The sequence below is a fragment of the Danio rerio genome, chromosome 17, assembly GCF_052040795.2.
Source record: "Danio rerio strain M-AB ecotype USA chromosome 17, GRCz13ab, whole genome shotgun sequence".
Classification (NCBI taxonomy): domain Eukaryota; kingdom Metazoa; phylum Chordata; class Actinopteri; order Cypriniformes; family Danionidae; genus Danio; species Danio rerio.
The window spans coordinates 57,027,571-57,053,537 of record NC_141037.1 but is presented as its reverse complement, the minus strand read 5'-3'; the positions used below and the strand labels follow the sequence as shown (position 1 = coordinate 57,053,537).

At 36.9% G+C, this 25,967-nt stretch overlaps 1 protein-coding gene across 2 annotated transcripts in view; it reads left to right on the top strand.

Moving 5' to 3' along the window:
- The window catches only part of aqr (aquarius intron-binding spliceosomal factor), a 90,646-nt gene that overhangs the window by 7,014 nt on the left and 57,665 nt on the right, over window positions 1-25,967 (top strand). For both annotated transcript variants that reach the window (NM_200464.3, NM_001446347.1), the window contains 13 exon segments: window positions 423-491; window positions 2,217-2,317; window positions 2,402-2,478; window positions 4,422-4,486; window positions 7,179-7,295; window positions 8,061-8,174; window positions 8,506-8,609; window positions 10,449-10,551; window positions 15,817-15,937; window positions 20,383-20,524; window positions 21,098-21,276; window positions 22,624-22,791; window positions 25,131-25,300. In NM_200464.3, coding sequence (NP_956758.3) covers window positions 423-491; window positions 2,217-2,317; window positions 2,402-2,478; window positions 4,422-4,486; window positions 7,179-7,295; window positions 8,061-8,174; window positions 8,506-8,609; window positions 10,449-10,551; window positions 15,817-15,937; window positions 20,383-20,524; window positions 21,098-21,276; window positions 22,624-22,791; window positions 25,131-25,300 — 1,530 coding nt within the window.

The window sequence follows — 25,967 nt, the reverse complement described above, 5'->3', positions numbered from 1 at the left end:
CTGAAGGCTTCAGAAATACAACAGCACAGGGTTCAATGAAGGCTTCAATGCGAGGCTGTTTCCATCTATTTTTGTCAGTCTGCTAATTTAAGGCACGGTGTCTCCCACACTCAAGCAGATGGACCATTAGCATTGTTGATGAGCTCTCATTGTCTAGTGTTTGTGTGCTAATCATGTGCGTTTCCGCTCGTGTGTGTGTGTGTGTGTGTGTGTGTGTGTGTGTGTGTGTGTGTGTGGATGAAGAACGCTCATCTGTAGTATTGGACATGCTCCAGTCAGGAGACTTTATACAGCTGTGGCTAGTAGACTAATGTGGGAGTGTGCAGAGACAGATGTTGTGTTTTCAAGTGTGCTGTGATGTCAGGTTTTGGTCTGTTTCTTGTGTCTAACTGGCTGTTTGTGGGTTGTGTTCTTCATTGCAGGAAGTGGATTTGATTCGTGAGCAGGTGCAGAAGCTGGTGTCTCTGCCCATGTGGATGTGTCTGCTGCCGGTGAATATTCATGCGTCTCACACACACATTTCCATATGTATATCTGAACATTTCCATAACAGCTCCAAGGGAAGTGAAATATCCAGGTAAGGCTTAAATCTGAAAGTGCAGTGTTTAAAACTATTGATTCATCTATAAAAGAGTCGACTCCTAGTACTTCAAATGAATCGTCTTATTAAGGAGTCTTTAGCCGTTTCAGCATGACATCAATACTTTAGCCCCGCCCAATTGTTGCATGACCAAACCCAGGAAAATTTAACCCCTTGCCCCGCCCACAAAAAAAGTAGCAGGAAAAGAAGACAAACACTGTAGCAGACTCCAGTTGAATCAAGTCGTGTAAGGTGGTTGAAATTACGGGAATTTTCCGGGATAAATAACAAAACGGGAGGGTGGCGGGAGATGGGTCTGAAATGCGGGAGATGGGTCTGACATACAGTAGACTCCCAGGAGAAACAGGAGTGTTGGCAGGTATGCTCACACATATACACTATGCAATGTGACTACTTCAATATTGTTGATAAGCCGTGCTGGGCATTTCACTCTCTCACGCTGAACGCTGTCGACCAATCACAACAGGCTGTCATCGGTCTAATCGGCGCAGATTAGCATTGAATCGCTAAACTAATCATAAAGAAGTCGCTGGGATAATTAGGTCAAAATAAATGCATATTGTAAGACAATGAAAGTGTTTTTTGACCTTGCATGCAGGTCAGCCTGTTGTTGGAGACCCCAAAACCAAAATATGACCCTTTTTAATGTGTAATAGGGGCTCTTTAATACTATTTTTTTTCAAAATAGTTTTTTAGCTTAATAGGAAAAATGTTTTCTGATTTAGACAATAAATTTTTACATATTGCTTAGAATTGTAATATTAATAATGACCTATTAAAAGTTTATATATATTTTATTCAGTCTTTCAAGTTTGTCAAAAACTTTGGTAGTTAGTTGAATATCAATTTCGCTTAACGTTTGTGATTTAAATGATCTTTGTGCAGTTAATGCATATTTCAGTTAATTAATTCAGTTATTATTAATAATTTAATTGAGTTATATGAATTAAGTGCTATATAAAATATAATATTTATATTTATATTTATATATATATATATATATATATATATATATATATATATATATATATATATATATATACATATATATATATATATATATATATATATTCTTTTATATATATATATATATATATATATTTATATATATATTTATATTTATATATATATATATATTTATATATATATTTTTATATATATATATATATATATATATATATATATATATATATATATATATATATATATATATATATATATATATATATAGTGTCAGAACTAAAAAAATAAACAGGGGGGCTAATAATTTTGACTTAAACTGTGTGTATGTATGTATTTATATATATATATATATATATATATATATATATATATATATATATATATATATATATATATATATATATATATATATATATATACATACACACACAGTTTAAGTCAAAATTATTAGCCCCCCTGTTTATTTTTTTATTTTTATAAATTTTTTAAATTTTTATATTAAATATAATAGCTTAAAGGGGATTTTTAAAAAATTAAAACTGCTTTTATTCTAGCCGAAATAAAAACAAGACTTTCTCCAGAAGAAAAAAATATTATAGGGAATACTGAAAAAAAATGTTTGAAAGTGACTCCAGATTTTGTCATTTTCCAGACGAGGCTTCAGCAGGAACTGAAGACAGTCCCTAAACTGCAGAAGTTCTGGAACCTCATTAAAAAGAACTATGAGAAGATGAACACGCAGGATCAGGAGCAGTAAGATGAAGCCTCTCACAGCTCATAAACATAACAGGCATCAACACCTTGTGCTGTGTGTCTCACGAACTGTGTTCTTCACAGAGCAAAGAAAGAGCGCACCTTCCTCGCCTCCCTCATAAAAAAGTTCCTGGCAGTTCTCGATTCCATCTCTGCATCAGGTAAACGCGTTCCTTCAGTATCAGGCTGTTTTTAACAGGAGACGGCGCTCTAGGCTAGTTTTTAACAGCAGACGGTGCTCTAGGCTAGTTTTTAACAGCAGACGGTGCTCTATGCTTGTTTTAACAGCAGGTGGTGCTCTAGGCTAGTTTTAACAGCAAACGGCACTCTAGGCTAGTGTTTAACAGCAGATGGCGCTCTAGGCTAGTTTTTAACAGCAGACTGCTCTAGGCTAGTTTTTAACAGTAGATGGTGCTCTAGGCTAGTTTTTAACAGCAAACGGCGCTCTAGGCTAGTGTTTAACAGCAGAAGGTGCTCTAGGCTAGTGTTTAACAGCAGATGGCACTCTAGGCTAGTCTTTAATTGCAAATGTGATGCTTTAGGCTAGTGTTTAACAGCAGATGACGCTCTAGGCTAGTTTTTAACAGCCAACAGCGCTCTAGGCTAGTGTTCAACAGTAGATGGTGCTCTAGGCTAGTTTTTAACAGCAAACGGCGCTCTAGGCTAGTGTTTAACAGCAGAAGGTGCTATAGGCGATTGTTTAACAGTAGGTGGCACTCTAGGCTAGTGTTTAACAGCAGATGACGCTCTAGGCTAGTTTTTAACAGCCAACAGCGCTCTAGGCTAGTGTTCAACAGTAGATGGTGCTCTAGGCTAGTTTTTAACAGCAAACGGCGCTCTAGGCTAGTGTTAAACAGCAGAAGGTGCTCTAGGCGATTGTTTAACAGTAGGTGGCACTCTAGGCTAGTGTTTAACAGCAGATGACGCTCTAGGCTAGTTTTTAACAGCCAACAGCGCTCTAGGCTAGTGTTCAACAGTAGATGGTGCTCTAGGCTAGTTTTTAACAGCAAACGGCGCTCTAGGCTAGTGTTTAACAGCAGAAGGTGCTCCAGGTGATTGTTTAACAGTAGATGGCCCTCTAGGCTAGTGTTTAACAGCAGATGGCACTCTAGGCTAGTTTTTAATTGCAAATGTGATGCTTTAGGCTAGTGTTTAACAGCAGATGACACTCTAGGCTAGTTTTTTACAGCAAACAGCGCTCTAGGCTAGTGTTCAACAGCAGATGGCGCTCTAGGCTACTGTTTAACAGCAGATGACGCTCTAGGCTAGTTCATATCTACATGGCGCTCTGATGGCTCTCTAGCCTAGAGTTTGATCATATACTCCTTCAGTCATGTACATCTTCTAATTTATTTATGATCATTTTAGATTCAAGTGGTATTGGTAGGGAATTAGATGCAAGCAGACTGTGGCTGTTTGTAAACCATACAGAATCATCTGCTGTTAAAAACTAATCTCAGAATCTATTCAAGAGAGAATAGCAAAACATTTAGAAAATGGCAGAATCTGTTTTATTTTTTCGTCACTACACTATGAAGCGAGTTGCTTCAGTCCAGAATGCTTTCGTCTTGAAATATTACTAACAAAATCAAAGCTATTCTAAGGGCTGCTTCATTTAAAGCAGTACCGATTTCAACCAAAAGATACATGAACCACAGGCCGACCGAAAGACGTTTGCTAGACAAAAGCACCCAAAAATCCTCGTTTGTCAGTGCTTATAAAATGCTACTTGTTAAAACTGGGCTTGATTTCTGTTACCCATAATGCCTCAGTGTTCCTGTCATCCCCTAAGGCTGTGACTTCATTTGCGCTTCTCTGTGTGTTTCCTTCATCCTGTGACGTGACCCAGCTTCAGAGCAGCTGCTGTTCGCCTGCAGCGTCTCTCGCTGCTCTGCTAACACAGGCCATGTGCCCTCTTCCCATCATGCACCTGTTCAGGCCCGGGACGGCGTGACGCTCAAGTGGCCAGTTTATGAGACGATCATAATACTGTCACTCTTTATAGCCAGATCCTCCATCCGCCCCAGAATGCCCTGCCTGTGTGTGTGAAATGAGGCGTGTTGTCAGTGCTGTAATGTGTGTTTTGTGGCTTGTGTTGCTCTAGGCGGCGTCTCCATGGAGAAGATTCACTACTGCGAGCGATTCATTGAGTTCATGATTGACCTGGAGGTATGTTTCGCACCAGCTGTTCTGCCTCTGCTTCACGAGCTGAAACAATACTGTTTTTTATGTGAACTTCTGGTACATCTCCAGCATTTTCCATTCATTTGGAATGACAGACAACATATTTATAGCTTACTGTAAAATGGGTACGTTATTAATGTACAATAATACAAAATGCTTAAATGTGACCGACTATTTGATTCTGTTACTAATTGTGGTTTAAATAATTGTGCAAGCATAACAAAGCTGACATTTTACACCACTTTGTGCTTGAAGATATAAGCCTTAAACCAAATACCATGTAGGATTTTATGTTTTAAAAAGTAAATGAGAAATTAACCGAGATATCACAATTAGTTAACATTAGCAAATGAAAATGAGGTGTATGGCAACTAGTATTTAATAAAAGATTCAGCCAACAAATGTATAGCTTACAGTTAGTTTAATGCACTATCAATATAAAAAAATGCTAAATGTTTATGTGACGGGGGAAATTTAATCTGCTAATAATTGTTGTTTAATTATTATTATTTTTTTTACATTTTAAAGTATACCAGTGTTGACAGTAATGGGTAAAAGCAGCAGAGCAACAGGGTTAACGGTAACAGTACCAGGTAACATGGTTGACAGAAACAGGGTTGTTGGTAACTGTAACAGGGTTGACAGTAACTGGGATGTCGATAACAGAGTAACATGGTTGACTAGCAATAAAAGGGTTGTTGGTATAAGTGTAACAGGGTAACATGGTTGACAGTAACAGGGGTCGATGGTTACAGAGCTGACTTTAACAGGGTTGTCGGAAAAAGTAAGAGGGTTGACGAGAACAGAGTAACATGGTTGATGGTAATAGTAACAAGGTTGTCGGTAACAGGATTGTCGGTAACAGTAACAGGGCTGTCGATATCAGAGTAACAGGGTTGTCAGTAACACGGTTGATTGTAACAGTAACAGGTTTGGTGGTTACAGTAACAGTTGTCAATAACAAAATAACAGGGTTGATTGTGACAGTAGAAGGGTTGTCGATATATTAGTAACAAGATTGTCAGTAACAGGGTTGTCGGTAACAGTAACTTGGTTGACAGTAACAGAGTTGAATGTAACAGGGTTGTCTGTAATAGGATTGTCAGTAACAGAGTAACAGGATTGACAGTAACAGAGTAACAGGGTTGTAATTATCATTATAACAAGGTTGTTTTATCATAGTAACGGGGTTTGTCAGGAACAGAGTAACAGGTATGTCAGTAACATGGTTGACTGTAACTGTAAGAGGGTTGTCGTAACAGGGTTGGCAGTAACAGTAACAGTAACAGGGTTTTCGGTAACAGTAACAGGGTGGTCGATATCAGACTAACAGGGTTGTCAGTAACACGATTGATTGTATCAGTAACAAGTTTGGTGGTTACAGTAACGATTGTCGATAACAAAATAACAGGGTTGATCGTGACAGTAGAAGGGTTGTCGACATATTAGTAACAAGATTGTCAGTAACAGGGTTGTCGGTAACAGGTTGGGCTGTAACAGTAACAGTTGTAATTAACAATAACAGGGTTGATGGTGACAGTAACATGGTTGACAGTAACAGAGCTGACTGTAACAGGGTTGTCTGTAATAGAATTGTCGGTAACAGTAACAAGGTTGTAATTATCATAGTAACAGGGTTTTTTATCATAGTAACAGGGTTGTCAGTAACATGGTTGACTGTAACAGTAAGAGGGTTGGCGGTAACAGTAACGGTTGTCGGAAACTGGGTTGTCGATAACAGAGTAACAAAGTTAATGGTAACATTAACAGGGTTGACTGTAACAGGAACAGTTTTGTCAGTAAAAAACAGGGTTGTGGAAACGGTAAAAGGGTTGTTGGTAACTGGGTTGTCGATAACAGAGTAACGGTTAATGGTAACATTAACAGGATTGACTGTAACTGGTTGTCGGTAACAGAGTAACAGGGTTGTCATTATCAGTGTAACAAGGTTTTTGGTATCAGCTTAACAGAGTTATTAGGAACAGAGTAACAGGGTTGACGCTAACAGTGTTGACTCTAACAGAGTAACAGGGTTGACGCTAACAGTGTTGACTGTAACAGAGTAACAGGATTGATGGTAACAGGAACATGGTTGTCAGTTACATTAACAAGGTTGTGGAAACAGTAACAGGGTTGACGCTAACAATAATGGTTGTCGGTAGCAGCGTAACAGGCTTGTCAGTAACAGGGTCGACTGTAATAGTAACAGGGTTCTCTATAACAGTAACAGGGTTGATTGTGACAGTAACAGGGTTGTCGATAACGGTTTTCAATAACAGTAACGGTTGATGGTAACAGTAATGGTTAATGGTAACAGATTTATTGATAACAGAGTTGACAGTAACAGTTGTTGATAACAGGGTTGTTGGTAACATTAATAGTGTTGTCGGTAGTAGGGTTGGTGATAACAGTAACAGGGTTTTTGGGGACTGAGTTGACTAACAGGCTTGACATTTTCCACCATACTGTGAAATATAAAGTGAATGAGTCGGTGTGCTCAACATCACCTGCTGCGTGAAGCTTTTTAATCAATTTTGATATTTTTTTGCAACATTAGTGTTGCTTTTTGCTTTAGCTTTTTTTGCTCTTTAAGCTCTTCTTCTGAGCGCTCGTTCGAGACTGATGTGTGTGCTTTTGTGCAATTGTTATGTAATTAACCATGTCCATCTTTGCAAAGGCTCTGCTCCCGACCCGCCGTTGGTTCAACACTGTGCTGGACGATGCTCATCTGATGGTCAAATGCCAGCTGTCTCACCTCACTGGCAGAGAGAAAGAGGGTCACCTGTTCTGCCAGGTACAGCACTGAACCACTGCAGGAAAACAAAAACCTTGATTTTAGTCCTCAAATCACACATTTAATAAACACCACATCATGTATGTTTCGGAGTGAAGTCCAGCAATGTATTAAATATAAGTTTGATTTCCCTGTTTAAAAACATAAAGTAATCAATATTGCCTTAAATATTTAACTGTACTGTTGAATAAAATGATTCTGTTACATGTTGCATTGCAATTACTTGTATTTATTTAATAATCACAATATGTACTTTAGTACTAATGGTCAAATTCAATTCATTATGCTAATCTGAGCTAAAAGTGACCATGGCAAAACTAGAAATTGGCTGAATGGATTAAGTCAACCGTTTAACTCTCTGAGACTTGTAAAATGAGAGTGTCCCTTTAAGATTGTCCTTTAATATATAGTTTATTATGCTTTTTTTTTTTGTCATGGAATTTATATTCTTGCAAATAGCATTTTACATTTTATAACGATCCACAAAACAATCCCCAAATAAAACAATAAACATCTACAATTGAATAAATAAATAAATAAATAAATAAATAAATAAATAAATAAAATTAACAAAATAATAATAAATAAAATAAAATACAAATACAGAAAAAAAAATTACAATAACAAACCAAATACATACATACACATGTACCTTCACTCAATCCACATCTAAGGTTTTTAAATGATTAAAGAATACAATAAATTGTTGCCATTTTTCAAAGGTTTATTATGCTTTAATGTGATCATTTGTGTTTGCTGTGTTAGCTGCTGGACATGCTGAAGTTCTACACCGGCTTTGAGATCAGTGATCAGACTGGAAATGCTCTGACACAGAAAGAGATGACCACGCTGCACTATGACAGAATCACCTCTCTGCAGGTGAATACAGGTGTAGACATTGCATGAAACATTAGCTCATGAAAACCCTGTTCATGATTTGTATGTATTGATGAAGGAAACAGTGCGACTAACAATTTGCTCACGGTTTTGGACACAAAATGTAAACAGCCACTAAATTTAAATGATTTGTTTTGGTTTTATTAATAATAGCCTATGCACAAAAGATAAACCAGGCGGACGCGATGCCAGATAAAGTGTTGTATGAGCTTTGGCAGTGTGTCAGTCTCTGAGTATCTGTTTGGTTCATTGGATTTATTCTGAAATCTCTCTCTTCTGAAAACTGAAGGCCTGCCATTGGTTTGTTTTTCAGAGAGCAGCGTTTGCTCATTTCCCTGAGCTCAATGATTTCGCCCTGTCTAATGTGGCGGCTGTGGACACGCGAGAGTCCCTCAACAAACACTTCGGTCATCTCAGGTAAGAGACGCCAGGAGCCTGTGTTTCTCACTGTGAGCACTTCAGTGTGATGAAGCAGCACCTCTTTATAGAGACACGGTGACCTTCAGGCACAGAAATCCGCTGCTTTTTCTGCAACTCATCATTCACTCTATTTATTTACTTGTATAAGTGCGCGTAAATATATATGTATTGAATTTTTTGTCATATCAGTAGTACAGTGGAAGTCAGAATTATTCGCCCGCCTCTGAATTGTTTTTTCTTTTTTAAATATTTCCCAAATGATGTTTAACAGAGCAAGGAAATTTCCACAGTATGTCTGATAATATTTTTCCTTCTGGAAAAAGTCTTATTAATTTTATTTCGGCTAGAATAAATGCAGTTTTTTTTTGTTTGTTTTTTAAACACCATTTCAGGCACAAAATTATTAGCCCCTTTAAGCTATATTTTAAACATTAAAAAAGTGATTTGATTTAGTTGTAAGAGGTCATGTGATGATAATAAGGTGCACGATGGGACACGTTAATGGACAAACCAGTGTTCCAAGCACATTGTAAAACATCTGAAATGTTGTTTTGCTCATTTCTTCAGTATTATTATATTCTATAATAGAGGTGTGAACCTATACTGGTGTCACGGTTCGGTTCGGTTACGATTATCATGCCTTCGATTCGGTTCAATTCGATATTTCGGTGCATCACGGTGCATTGACGATGCTTTCCATATACAGTGTTATATTTTAGAGGAGAGGCTATAACAAGCTGTCTGTATAAACACACAGACACACAGTACCACACTGTCTCTCATTCAAACACAAAACTAGACAGCACCAAAGAAACAAACGCACACACACGCACTTAAGCCCTCGCAACAGGGAGAGCTCGCGAAGAGCGGAGCAGAAAAACGGAAAAAAAAAAAACGAAAAAAATAAGCACTTTTCCGACGGTCCCTTGCTGAGAGCTCCTCTCAGCGCGAGCTCTCCCGGCTAAACACATATTGCGAGGGCTTAAACGGAGCAGTGCTCGTAGTGTGGAGCGAAAAAAAAGAAAGACAGCTGTGAAACATAACCAGCTTTGTCTTTTTGTTGGAAACACACTTTAGAGCTTTTTAGGGTAAGCGTTTTTTGAGTTATTGCCGTCTGTAACTGAATGTGTGTCAGGAATATCAGAAACAAAACCAACTGAACCGCGCTCATTTCTGGCACCCCCCTGGATATACAGCGCCCTTAGCATTTGCCTATGGTGCCCTATGCCACGGACCGGCCCTGAGTTGGCTGAGTGTTGTAAATACTCGCGCTCACCTCCCTCACGACAGAGCGCATAGGAGATAAATGATGTCAGTACACAATAACCGGTTATGATTATTACTGAACCGATACCGAATTGTCCGCGTCTGCATCGCGGTGCACCAAAGAAACAATTAATTTTGACACCCCTACTCTATAACCTCCAGAACTGTCTTGATCATCTGTGTGTGCTCCCAAAGAGTGTGTCTCATCTCCGAAAGTCACCGCATTGCCTTCATTGCGTTTCGTCTTTGTCTTCTGAGGCACAACTCGTATATTTTAAAACTAAAAAAGACCCCTAATGGCTTCTCCTACTGTGAAGACTGCATTTTTTAGCATCTAATAGTTGACGCCAGTTTATCAGAAAGTTACGTTTTGTTCTCTTTGACTCATCGGATGGATTTGGTACATTATTTGCAAATCTTTTGTGCAATGTTTCAGATTTGCGCATCAATTTAATTAGCACAACACTCATTTAGCAATAAATAAACAACTCATCTCATTTGTTAACATTGCATATAAATGTAAGCCGTTCTCCGGGGTTAATAAAGTGCTTGTGGTGTCTCTGCCTGTAGTCCCAGTACCCTCCACCGAGTGTCAGCATACCTGTGTCTCCTGCCTGAGCTTCCTGATGGAGAGGAAACCACCTACCATAAAGAATTCCTGCTGGAGCTGCTGGTCTGTACAATACTTTTTCAGCAAGTATTTCAATTGGCCTGCTAAATGCTTCATTTTGGTGCATTACTAAAGCATCAGAACACTCTGCTACAAGCTCACTGAAAAAATACAAGTCATGCATTAGAAGTAGATCAAAATAGTAGTGCTGGGCAATTATTAATCACATCCTATACTATAAAAGTTAGTGTTCACTTTTCATTTATTTATTTTAGATTTAGCATTAAAATGATACACATTATGACCGACTTAGTGTAACTCAGTTTGCACAGGATTCGTTTTAAAGAGTCATTTGAAGTACCGTGTAGAGTACAGGTGCAGTTCATGTAGTCTCAACTTCAAAATAAAAAAAAAATCATGGTTTATTATTTGAAAAGGAAGATATTAAGATGTGATTATTGTCATTTTAGTAAAATGATAACATGTTGCTAGTTTTATTTTTCTTATTTTGCTTAATATTTCTATTTACTAATCATAAATCACCAATATTATTGGTTTGTGGTTGAATTGAATTGGTTATAAACATAGAAAATTGGTTATTATTATTATTATATAGTATATTTATGATTGTTTGAATTTTGTATTATTTTATTATTATATACCATCTATTTATGATTGATTGGCTTATAATTTATTATTATCATGATTTTTATTTTTTTTATCATGAACATTGTTTTTATTATTATTATTATTATTATCATTATTATTGTTATTATTATATACCATCTATTTATACTCGATTTAGTGATCATTATTAATATTATTGTTAATATTTTTATTATCAATATTGTTGTTGTTAAGATTACCTTAGCATCAATTTATGATTGATTGATTGCTAATTATTTTAATTTAATTATTATTAATTTTGTAACATAAAGCAATTAATATTAAATTATTGTGTAACATTGATTTATGATTAATTTATTCATTATTATTATTATTAAAATTATTATTTTATTATTATGATTATTATTATTATTATATAACGTTGATTTGATTGATGGATTTATAATATATTTTTATTGATATTTTAATATTTTATTATTATTATTATTAATATATAACATTATTACTGTTATTATATAACATTGACGTATGATTGATTGATAATTTATAATTATTATAATTAAATAACGTTGATTTGATGGATTGATTTCTTAAAAATATAATTTAAATTTCATTATTATTACTATATTATATAACATTGATTATGATTGATGATACATAATTTATTAATATTATTATTATATAACATTGATTTGATAAAATGATTTATAATGTATTTTGTTATTAAAATTGTATTATTATTATTATTATTATTATTAATATAATATTATAATTATAAATTTTATTATGTAACTTCATTACTATTATTATATGACACTGATTTGATTGATTAATTATTTATTATTAGTATTATTATTATTAATAATATATTATTATGTTACTGATGTATGATGGATTGAATTATGAATAATTTTCATTATTATCAATATTGTTAACATTGATTTAATGGATTGATTTAATAAAATATTCTTTAAATTGTATTACTATTATTAGTATGTTATTGATTTATTATTAATTGATCATTTATTATTATTATTATTATATAATGTTGTTTTGATTTTCATTATTTATTCTTTTATAATTATTATTATTATGATATAATATTACTATTATTTTTATATAACATTGACTTATAATTGATTGATAATTTATTATTCTTTTTATAATGTTGATTTTTTTTTTTGATTGATTATCATTTTTTTTATTATTATAATTATTTATCATCATTACTATTAGTAATACTATTCTCAAATAGTTTATTTCGGTTGACCTCGCTATGGTTTGTGTCGTGGGACAAACACGCTGAAAAGGTTTTGCATTAAATGGCTGGAGCTGTTAATTATAACTCTGATTATAGATTAGGTTCTTCTTACGGTGTCCTCCGTTTGCGAGTTATTAGTGTTTGAGGCTGTGGGCACTTTTTTCCCCCACTCATACACTGTGTTTTCAGCCGTTTTAGATGTGTCCAGGCCCATCGGTGGTCCTGCTCCGGTGTCTTTTAATTAACTCTCTCCAAATCTCATCAAGAAGTGCAGCGTTTCCTCTGTAATGTGGTGACTGCTCCAGTGTCAGGGGTCGTTCCAGCAGCTCAAACGCATGCGTCTCGGCCAGAGCGGGTCCCCAACCAGATAAAACACTTAATTAAGCTTCAGACAGGATAAGCTGCCCATTCATTCACTTGATTTCTCAAAAGCTGCGTCCCGTGTGAGCCGCAGACTCCTTTTCTTATTCAAATAGTCGAGTGTTTGCTCCGCAGAGTATGCTAGTTTGAGCTTTGAACCAACCCCAATGCAATGGATTATAATGATTGGAAGCACAAGACAAATTCAAAAGCAAAACTTTGAGCAAATCCAGTTCTCTGCAGTTTTCTGCATGCTACTTTAGATTTTTAATAAAGACAGGCTTTGAGATTGTTGGATTTCCACTGATTTATGTTAAATGAGAAGGCTGTGTTAAATAGGCGATCATTTTTGTTTAATGTTTTCCTTTAGTGTGTAATAAATGCATGTATTGACCTTATTCTAAAATGCGGAAGTGCGCCAGTTTTCGCGATTGTCTTAGAACTTTCGATTCAGTCGCCTATGGGAGAAATGACTAGGAATAATAAACGGCAGAAAATGGCCAAACTACTTGCTCAACAAACAAATGTTTGCATGACTACACAGACCAAGTAGCATAATATAATAAGAAAATATTAAATTGCAACATCAAGCAGCGTAACGAGCAGTTTTTAACGTCAAAAAATGAATGAAAGTGAATGTGACCGGAAGTCGCAAGACAAAAAGATTCAAATGACAGCGCCCACTCGACAGCTGAGAATAAGGTGAATAAGATCTGCAAGTGTAAAGAGTTCATAGTCTCATAAAACTTTATTTAACTTATAGAACTCTGACGCAAATCTGCTTAAATCAAATTTTGTTTTCAGCAAACATCTACGCCTCAGTTCAATAATATGGTAACATATTGAGAGGAGGGGGGTCTCTCCACACCACCACCAGAGTGCAGCATCCACTTGGATGATGCGACGGCTGCCACAGAACAACGACGCCAGTGCGCTCACCACACACCAGCTATTGGTGGAGTGGAGAGACCGTGATAGAGCCAATTCAGTGGAAGGGGATGATTGGGAGGCCATGATCGTAATAGAGAGACTTTGGCCAGGACACCGGGGTTACACCCCTACTCTTTACAAGAAGTGCCATGAGATTTTTAATGACCACAGAGAGTCAGGACCTTGGTTTAACGTCTTATCCGAAAGATGGCGCCCACCGACAGTCCCTTCACTATACTGGGGCATTAGGACTTGTAGCGATCTGACTGAGTAGGGGTGCCAACTTATATATTTATAAGTAAAAAATAAAAAATAATATTTATAAAGTCAATGCTACATGGGATACACTAGCAGTGCAATAACCCTAGTAACCCCTTATAGAGCTAAAGACAAAATAAATCAGACTAAACCAGTTTAAATTGCATTCTACTATTCAATTCAATTAGGTCTCCTTACCACCTCAAAAAAACACTCTATACATGTTTTACAACAGAAAAATTTTCAAACCCATTCCAACAAGCATTTGAATAATTCACCAAATCAAATGCACAAAACAAAATAATAATAATTATAAACCAAATAAAGAGGTACCTCTGTCAACTTGGAATTAACTTGATCCATGCACAAGATTAAACCACGGATTCACATCAATTTGTTAGAACCTTACATTCATTACTGTTATACAGAAATTCAATATAAACAATTCAAACAGTTCAATGATTCAGTCGATTCAACATTTCAATGATTCACTCAGGTCAAACAATTCAATAATTCACTTGGTTTAAACAATTCAATGATTCATTCAGTTATAGTAATCAAGATGCTCAGTTGTTTAAACAGTTCAATGATTCATTCAGTTATAGTAATCAAGATGCTCAGTTGTTTAAACAGTTCAATGATTCATTCAGTTCTAACTGAGATGCTCACAGTTCATCAAACAATTCAATGATTCACTCGGTTTCATTAACTCAGATGCTCACAGTTCGTTCAAACAATTCAATGATTCATTCGGTTCTCATAACTCGGATGCTCACAGTTCGTTCAAACAGTTCGATGTTTCACTCAAGAGCAGGCTTTTACTCATTCCCTCATAAACCATACATTGAGAGAAATAGTTGAGTTGCCGTAGTGCCGTAGACGTACTGCTTCTGCCGTCTGTTTTAGTCACAAATTAAAGTTAGATCAGCTCACCAGTCTGAAGATTACCGGAGTTAACCAAACAAACACATTGTCTCTCAGCCAGACGATTCATTTCAGCCCGAGCCATCATTGCCTGAGCTCCTAGCCGAAGCTCCGTATGTTCACTTCCTGGCGAACACTTCCTTCTTTTATCCATTTCCCACGATAGAGAGGCGTTTTTTAAAATACATCGCCCCCTTGTGGACATTAAGTGACCGCTTTCAGCTCGTCACAGACTCATGCAGACCGCAGGTTGAGCGCCCCCTGCTGGCCTCACTAACACCACTTCCAACAGTAACCTCAGCCCTGCTTAGCTTCAGTGAGTAACCAGTCTTGGGCTGCAGGGTGACATGGCTGTGGCAAGTCTTTTAATCCATAAAAACATAGTGTTTTCAGTTTTAGGCAATTACAAGATAAATACAACTGATAAAAGTATGGTATGAACTAGAGGTCTGCAAGGGAGTTCTTAGTCCTGGTCTCATCTGGTTTTTTCCCACTAAATTTAGATCTTTAGAAGTTTATACAATGGTATGGCAAAATCAAAAGACCGAATTAATAAAATATAAAAACACATTTTATTGGATGCTGGTGCCATATTTATATATATTTAAATAGATTCAGTTTCAAAAGAACATTGTTTGTTTGTTACACACACATGGTAAAGTCAGACAAAACGTAGCTCGAACATACTGTAGTATTCAAAATTTCGATCAGATTATGTGCAGATCATTTATTATTATTTATTTTTAGCTGTTTTAGAAGATCTAGTCTGGATTGAACTGTATGCATCTCTAAACTGGTGGTGGGATGTCATTAAGCTCTTGCACTGTGATGTATGTAGCCTACATTTGGCCATCTGCTGGGTTTGATAATAGCACAGGTTCACCCAGCAGGATTTGTCCAGCAGGCACATGATTTGGTGCTTTAATGGAGGAGTGAAGCCTCATCAAAGCGTCCTCTCTTCTGTTCAGGTGTCCCATCACGAGAGACGAATCTCACAGATCGAGCAGCTCAACCAGATGCCTCTGTATCCCACCGAAAAGATCATTTGGGATGAGAACATCGTTCCCACCGAGTACTACTCAGGAGAAGGTCAGTATGCACATGCACCACTATACCGTAATATCTTTGAATTAATGGAGTTAGGCCCAATCCCAATTCTATATTTGTACCCCTACCCCTTCCCCATGACCCTTAAAACCAAGTGTGAAGGGGGAAATTTACTCTAAGAAATGGGACAGCACTACAACACCTACACACAGTGCGAACCTACCATGAGAGGGTGTGAATTAATGCCGCTTTTTTTTATTATATAATTTAAATTGATTTTTAAACAGCATACGTTACGATATATTGACAAAGCAAGAACGAATGACAACAAATAAAGGTGTGTGTTTTAAAGTGTGTATGTACTTGCATGGTGGGAGATGGGTAATGAAATCTATTGGCTTTAGTTTTACTGGTGGATTTTCCGCACCTAATAATCACCATTCAGATATAGGTATTGTTTTAAAACAAGGTTAAAATAAGTAAACTAGGGGTGTCAAAATTAATCGTTTCTTCGGTGCATCGCGATGCAGACGCGGACAATTCGGTATCGGTTCAGTAATAATCATAACCGGTTATTACTGACGTCATTTACCTCATATGCGCTCTGTCGCGAGGGAGGCGATCGTGAGTGTTTACAGCGCTTTAACTACTTAAAACTCATAAACTGTGCACAATTTCACTGTGTGTGTTTGCTTTCACTGACATATACAATAAGGGTGTCACGATCCTCTAAATCCTCGATTCGATTACATTTTCGATTCTGAAAGCACGATTCGATTTGCGATTATGAACAATTAATTTATTAATGATGAATTAATTATTTGTAGCCTACCGTTTAAACTACCTGACCTGCATGGTCTTTGTTTTACCCATAAACAAATCATACAGTAAATGAATAAAGGCAAGATACACACATAATTACCACCTGTCAATCACTTTTTTCTGCGGGACTTGGGAATAGGCAGTGATCTGTGTCGTTATAATGGCGTCGGTAAAAAAGACGCACAACCAACAGGAACCAGCCAACAGTATCTGAGGTGTTCGCTAAAATGACTAAGTACAAGTGAGTGAAAGATTGAAGCAGTCCTCTGACTGCCTGGACCCGCTGTCTCGAGCGCATGGCTGTGTGTGCGTCTCTGTGGTCACGTGATGTGCATTTTCAGAGGTAGAGAGGAAGGAGGGCTGCTCAGAAATGCTACACGCCACTGTGGATGTCAAATCGTTGTCGTTCTAAAATGCCATTTAAAAACAAAGACAGTGTGAACAGGGCTTGAGTGTGAACTTTTCGCAAGCGGCTTTGCAATGGGGGCGGGCGGAGGATCGCGATGCCGGTGTTGTCTATCGGACGAACCGTACGTAATACGTACATAGCAGAGCTTGCAAAACTGTGTTTTTTTGTCGACAACACGAAGGTCAACATAACTCACTGGAAATCCAAAATGCTTCCACACCGGCGACTTCATTGAAAGAGGAGAGGGTTTAAGTTCTGTCGACGGGTCTCCTGCTTCTGCAGTTTAACAAGCACTTCAACAAGCCTGTTTTTTTCCCACTTGGCAAGCAAAGCTGACGTGACATGGGGGCGTGGCAGCATCGACGGTTCTATTTTTTGATTCGATAATCGAAATTGAGCATACATTTCGATCGATTTCGATTAAAAATCGAAATCGTGACACCCCTAATATACAACAATAGCCCCTATTTTACTGAGGTCGAGAGAATGAAAGTAGCCTACTCCATTTCTCTCTTTCTCGCTCTCGCTTTCGCTCTGTCTCTCTCTCTTTCTCTCACACACACACACAGTGGCCCATTTGACCTGCTGGGGTGGCTTTTCTTCTCCTCTCGGCTATTTTACAGCATTACGTTTGGATACAGAAACGAGCGTGTGTCTGCAGAGTTTTCTCCACCGTGTCAATCATACATCAGCTGTGAGATCGCCGCTGCCGCCTGCCGCTTATCAGTGTCACTTATATGAAGAGCGCAGCGCGCAAGAGCCAATCGCAACCGTTTTTGTTGAGGGTGTGACCAATCAAAGAGGTGTAAGAAAACTAGACAAGGATCAGAAATTGAGCTGGATGTTTATATTTGTTTATATTATTTGCTTAATGCTCGTTTTGTTTAAAGTTACAGTTTATATTTCTGACTGTTTGTATTAAACAACAAAATTGTATTACAAATAATACATAAATATAAATATATTCATACATTTTAATACAAGAAATGCTGCTGTGAAGAAAATATAAAACTGTGTATGGAAAGCACCGTCAATGCACCGTGATGCACCGAAATATCGAATTGAACCGAATCGATGGCATGATAATCGTAACCTATTTTATCTGATAGACTAGCTTTAATAAGCATACATCTTCATTCTCACAAGTTTCTGAAGTGTCTTACAATTCCAACCGAGCTTGTTCCACCGAGGTAAATGTTCAGTGCTGTTGCAAATATGCAAATTTGTAAACATCTGTTCTGCTCGTTCACATTATTTGACTAAATTTAATTGTAATTGACCGGCGGAACATGGAAAAACTGTTTAATTTAGGCTTCTCTGAAACTGAACATTTCACTTTAATTTAATTTAGCCTAGATTATTATTTTATTTGACAGTTCTGTTCGTGGTTCAAATGTTATTGGTTCTTCTATTTTATCTAGAAGATAACTGGCCAAGTAAAATATTTGAACAAAGAGACAAACAATATACGAAATTGGTTTTAAAAAGGCATTTTTTCTAAGAAAAATATAGGCTACAAATTTTATTTTTGTTTGAGCCCGTCCACTACTCAACTGTGCGGGTGGATGATTGTCGGTCAGTGGAAAGTAAGGATTTAATTAATGCTTCACTAATTGTATTTCATCACAATTTTCTGTCATATATTTGCACATTTTTTAATATGTCATAATTTTAAAGATTACGTCTTAAGCGTCTGACTTTTCCTTGGTGCTGATGTGCTTTTATTACATTTAGATTTCAGCGAAATATTAAAATTAAAAAGGAAAGAAGTTATGTCATAACGAATTACCTTGAATAATGCAGCCTTTGACGGCAAGCATCAGTGTTTCTTGACATGATTGGCGAAAGGGGGCGGGGCGGGGCTGGATTTGTGCGTACCTTGGAATAAAATCCTGCAGCCGCCCCTGCCTACACACGTCATCTTATGTCATCGCGATCTCTTGTTTCATATGAGATTGACGATGGCGACTGCTGTAGTTATTCCAGTTGAGTTATTATTTGGTATTTATCTTCAGGGAATCACTAAAGGCATATATTATTTATAATGTGGCAATAAGATCATAACTACTGTGCATTTACACAGTGGCCATATTCATCTATGTAAACACACGAAAACAACATTAACATTATAGCAGACACTGTAAACAGCTCATACTCATACCAGCTATTCTGCCGTTGTGGCTGGTGTGTTCTGGGAAATTTTCTTACCCCTTGGTTTCGAGTTTGGTCCTGAAAAATCTCATTTTCGAGGGCTAGTTACCCCTTTCCTTTAGCTCTTTAAGCTAAAGAGAATTGGGACAGCCCTACCCGTTCACAGGAACATACAAAACGAGGGGTAGGGGTAAAGGGAAGAGCTAAGGGGTAGAATTGGGAATGGGCCTTAGTGTATAGGAAAGAAATTTGTGAGCAAAAAGAACAAATGAGACTTTAGACCAGCTCAGAGGCCAGGGGAGCCAAATTTAAACCACATGAAATAACAGTGTGCTTAACAAGACTTTATTCAAGATGTTTTCAGCCATTTTACTGACTTTAAATGTGGTTTATTGTTACGTCTACTGTGCCATTGTTCTATTTAAAGAGATAATACTGATGATGGTAGCTCAGTGGTTAGCACTGTGGCCTCACAGCAAGAAGGTTGGTGGTTCGAGTCCTAGCTGGGTCAGTCGGGGTTTCTGTGTGGAGTTTGCATGTTCTCCCTGTGTTCGCGTGGGTTTCCTTTGGGTGCTCCGGTTTCCCCACAGTCCAAACACATGCACTATAGGGGAATTAGGTTAAAAAAATCTAATCAACCATAGTGTTTGGGTGTTTCCCAGTACTGGGTTGTGGCTCTAAGGGCATCCACTGCATAAAACATATGGTGTAATAGTTGGTGGTTCATTCTGCTTTGGCAACCCCTGATGAATAAGGGACTAAGCCAAATGAATATGAATGAATGAACCCAAACGGGCCTGTTAAGACTTCCCTAACCTGTATAATTAACCTGTAAACCCGCAAAAACAAACCAATTTGGAACTTGATCAGCTCTTTTCAACACAAGTGCATTGATTCGTAGGTTTAAAACTCAAAGAATGCACACTATATTGAGACAAGTTGTGGGATATCACCTATTGCGTGAACTTTAAAGACATTCCAGTCTTAATCCGCAGATGTAAAAATATTTTTGGCGCATCACTGGATTTGACACTGTTTTTGTGTAAGAAAAAGAATATAAAGAATGAGTGAAACCTCTGTTTTGTTGTTGTGTGTGCACCTAAAGGTTGTTTGGCTCTCCCGAAGCTGAATCTGCAGTTTCTGACCTTGCACGACTACCTTTTGAGAAACTTCAACCTGTTTCGACTGGAATCCACCTATGAAATCCGCCAGGATATCGAGGATGTTGTTTTACGGATGAAGCCATGGTTTGTTCACCATTCTTAGTCCTTAAAGAGAACATTTTATGCTCTTTTTTTTTTTTTTTTTTGCACAATATGTGATTAGTCTCTGAGTGTGTGTGTGTTTCAGCTAAGTTTCAGCTAAAATACCACACAGATAATGTTTTCTAACTCTCTGAAACTGACTCTTTCAGGCTTTCATACTAATGGTGCTGTTTTGGTGACTGTCACTTTAAAAATGAGATTATGCTCTTTACAGAAGAGGGCGGAGCTACAAATGCCTGTGTGTCAGCATAGTGGCAGATTCAAAAACAAGAATTGGTTCCTATGCTAATAAGGGAGAGATGGTCACTAATGGGCGGAGCTTTTCCCCTCTGATGACACGTACAAAGGGAGAATGTCAATCAAAGTGTTTCTGCATAATACAATTAATAAATGTTTACCGTTAGAAGCTGCCTATATTTACACACAGCTGCCTATATTTACACACAGTGTTTAAACCCCTTATAAAAGTGATTTTTGCGTAATAGGCGCAAATCTGAATAGAAGAAGGTTGTTTCATGATATTATGTTGTTAACATGGAGGGTTTGCTTGCGCAGGCAGTCGGAGTATGGTGGCGTGGTGTTTGGTGGATGGGCCAGAATGGCACAGACCATCGTCTCCTTCTCTATAGTGGAGGTGGCGAAGCCGAACATTGGAGAGAACTGGCCGGCTCGAGTCCGCGCTGACGTCACCATTAACCTCAACATCCGAGACCACATCAAAAATGAGTGGGAGGGTAAAGATCGCTTCATCTGTCTCTACAAACACAACACATACATGCACAGAACAGACTTGCAAATGGCTGGAAAGTCAGGCATAGTATCATTAACTAAAACCAAAGACTATAGAATCCACAAGATTGAAGCCCCCTTTTTTAGTAAAAGAGCCAATCATTAAGGCTGATTTATACTTCTGCGTCAAACACCGGCGTATGCTAGGGCGCTGACGCATAGCCCTTCGCCGTGGCCGTCACTGACGTGCACCTCTCAAAAAATGTAACTACACGTCGCAACGACGCGTAGTGTAAGCTCTGTGATTGGTCGGCTTGGTAGCGCTGACGAGTCTGGGCGGGACCGAGAGCCGCGCGAATGGCGCGAGCGATTGTTTACAAGAGTCCCGTGAAGGAGCTCCGGATGGAAAGTTTTGTTGTGTGTTTACCTCATAGTTAAAGTTGTTGCACATCCGCCAGTTCCTGCCTCAATATGAGCGAGTTTGAGCCACTTGTACATCCTGGAAGTGTTCAGGAAAACCAAGAAAGCATCGAAGAAACTCGACACAGAGGAACATTTACACCTCACTGCCAACTAGCGTTTCGTAACTGTTAATGCAGACAGACAGAGACAGCAGCAGAAGTATAAATGCATAGCCACGCGCGTTGCCTGCGCCGTGAGTTACGCCGGTCACTTGACGCAGAAGTATAAACCAGGCTTTAGTTGACAGATTGTCGTTTTTCTGGGGTCCAGATGGATGTTTTTACAGCAGTTTCTGCAGCTTCAGTGTTATGGACCCTCTGTAGTCAACAAACGCACTGAAATCTAAACTAAAACGCACTCAGCTAATACTTCGAAGACATGAGGACTATATCCACATAAAGCTTGAAGAAGATTGATTGACGGTGGTCTACAGCCAATCAGGACGCAGAACACAATGCACTGTCGAAAAAAAAGCATGTCAAATTGTACAAAAAAAATATCTAAACCGCGTTATAGCAAGGGACCACTGTAGTGTAAGCCATTGAAATGAATGGGTTTCATAGCGCAGTGTTTTCTGCATCCGGTGTGTAAGCCACTTTACACTGCACATTAACGACAGCTGGAGGAAGAGTAAAAACTGCACGCTTAGCATGAATTACGCAGTGTAGTTCTTTTTTCTTTGGTTCATATTATCTCTTTTGGTTGAAAATATTAATTTAGGTTGCCTAAAATTTGGTGCATCCCTAGTTTCTAGCACGATTTTCTACATTTCTAGAGTGTGTGTTGCTTCTACTGTGCTGGATTATTATCAAAACTCAACATGGTGAAATGAAGAACAGAACAAGAGCATTACTGAATGTTCAGCTTCACATTGCTGTTTGTTTTTGCAGGGCTGCGGAAGCACGATGTTTGCTTTCTGATCACGGTGCGACCCAACCTGCCCTACGGCACACGCTTCGACCGCCGGCAGCCGTTTGTGGATCAGGCCGGTCTGGTGTACGTGAGGGGCTGCGAGGTGCAGGGCATGCTGGATGATCAAGGCCGCGTCATTGAGGAAGGTGAGCCAAGCGGAAGATGTTAAAAATATACAGCCGTGCGCTCTGATTTCCAAGCAAAATCCTGATTAACAGTAATGCCCCAACATGTGTGTGATGTTTTTTTTTATCTCAAAAATGTTTTTATTGAACATCTTAAATATGAAACATACAGCACAAATGGTTTTCCTAGAGATGGGTTGCGGCTGGAAGGGCATCCGCTGTGTAAAAATTTGCTGGATAAGTTGGCGGTTCATTCCGCTGTGGCGACCCCGCATTAATAAAGGGACTAAGCCGACAAGAAAATGAATGAATGACAGCACAAATGGCTTTTAACCTTTTTTTTTCTAGACAGCAAATGACCACACATACATTTAGCGATAACGCTATATCTCCATAACAATATATTGCTGTAACGATATATGGTGACAATACTATATTGCATAACAATAAATTGCATTCACTATATATCACAATAACACTTTTTCGCCATAGCAATATATTGCGTTAAAGATGTATGGCGATAACGCCATATCTTGATAACAATATATTGCTTTAACGATATATGGTGATAATGCTATAATGCACAACAATATATTGTGTTAACTATATATTGCAATGTATTGCATTAAGGATATATGGCGATAACGATATATCTCCATAACAATATATTGTGTTAACTATATATCTCAATATATTGCTTTAACGATATATGGTGATAACGCTATATTGCATAACAATATATTGCATTAACTATATATCGCAATATATTGCGTTAATGATATATGGCGATAACACTATATCTCCATAACAATATATTGCTGTAACAATATATGGTGACAATACTATATTGCATAACAATAAATTGCATTCACTATATATCACAATAACACTATTTCGCTATAGCAATTTATTGCGTTAAAGATCTATGGTGATAACGCCATATCTTGATAACAATATATTGCTTTAGCGATATATGGTGATAATGCTATAATGCACAACAATATATTGTGTTAACTATATATTGCAATGTATTGCATTAAGGATATATGGCGATAACGATATATCTCCATAACAATATATTGCTTTAACTATATATCGCAATGCATTGCGTTAATGATATATGGTGGTAACGATATATCTGCATAACAATATATTGTGTTAACTATATATCTCAATATATTGCTTTAACGATATATGGTGATAACGCTATATTGCATAACAATATATTACTTTAACTACATATCGCAATAGCACTATAACATCATAGCAATAGGTTTTGTTAACGATATATGGTAATAACATTATATCTCGATTAAAAATATACTGCTTTAACGATATATGGTGATAATGCTAAATTGCATAACAATATATTGCATTAACTTTATATTGCAATATATTGCGTTAATGATATATGACGATGAAGTAAATCTCCATAACACTATATTGCTTTACCGATATATGGTGATAATGCTATATTGCATAACAATATATTGCGTTAACTTTATATCGCAATATATTGTGTTAGCGATATATGATGATGAAGTAAATCTCCATAACACTATATTGCTTTAACAATATATGATGATAATGCTATATTGCATAACAGTATATTGCGTTAACTATATATCGCAATATATTGCGTTAAGGATATATGGCCATCACGCTATATCTCCATAACAATATATTGCTTTACCGATATATGGTGATAATGCTATATTGCATAACAATATATTTCGTTAAATATATATCGCAATATATTGCGTTAACAATATATGACGAGAACGCTATATCTCCTTAACAGTATATTGCTTTAACGATATATGGTGATAATGCTATATTACATAACAATATATTGCGTTAACTACATTTCGCAATAACACTATATCGTCATAGCAATATGTTTTGTTAACTATATATGGTAATAAAACTATCTCAACAAAAATATGTTGCTTTAATGATATATCGCAATAACACTATATCGTCATAACAATATGTTTTGTTAACTATATATGGTAATAAAACTCTATCTCGACAAAAATATGTTGCTTTAACGATATATCGCAATAACACTATATCGTCATAACAATATGTTGCGTTAACTATATATGGCGATGTTGTCGCGATAACAATATATCCTAATTGGTATTTTACCCTGATTATTGATATTGTCCATTTAGTGAAGAGTTAAATTAGCTTAGAAAGAGGAATCATTCTTGTGATTCTCATTTGTAATTTTGTGGCACCACATTGATTACAGTAAGATGTTCTTGTATTTTATGAGATTGAATGTTCGGCTTTCTATTCTTTCTGTTTGTCCTGTACAAAATTTTATTTTACCATTTTCTAATGCTTTCGTGAAGGTCCTGATCCAAAGCCCAAATTGAGAGGTGACACCAGGACGTACCGAGTGTGGCTGGACTCGAACCAATACCAGCAGGACATGACCAACAGCATCCAGAGCGGAGCAGAAGATCCCTACGAAACCTTCAACGTCATCATGAGGCGCAAACCCAAAGAGAACAACTTCAAGGTCACTCCGACTTTACTGTGTCAAACTAGACAGTGTTTATAGTGCGACATAAAACTATAGTATGAATAAAACTGTTAAAGGGTTATTTCACCCAAAAATAAAAATTCTGTTTTTTACTAAAAGACAAAAAAATATTTTGTAGAAATCTGGAAACATGTAACCATTGACTTCCATAGTATTTGTTTTTCTAACAGTGGAGATCAATGTTTACAGGTTTCCCAGCTTTCTTCAATATATCTTCGATTGCCTCCAACAGAAGAAAGAAAGTCATAAAGGTTTAGTTAGATGGGTCATTTTTTGGATTAACTATCTTTTTACATGAAATACAAATTTGTATCGTCAACTAAAAAAACAGCTTATTGTTGTTGTTTTATTTTAATTTATTTCTGTTAGAGAATTATTGGTTTTTTCTTTGATTATTTTAAACTTTAGTAGAGTTTAAGGCAGTGTATGAAAACGGCAAACTAAACGTATTAAAAGTAGTATTAAAAATGTATTTATTTATTATATTTTAGTATTAAAAATTAATTATTTATTAAATGACATTAAAGTGAGTCCTTACATGAATTAACATTTCTAAATCTTAAAATAAAAATTCCAAGTGTTAGTATTAAAATGACCAAAACTAAGAAAAGTTCAAATAAATAAAACCCAAACGCAACAAATT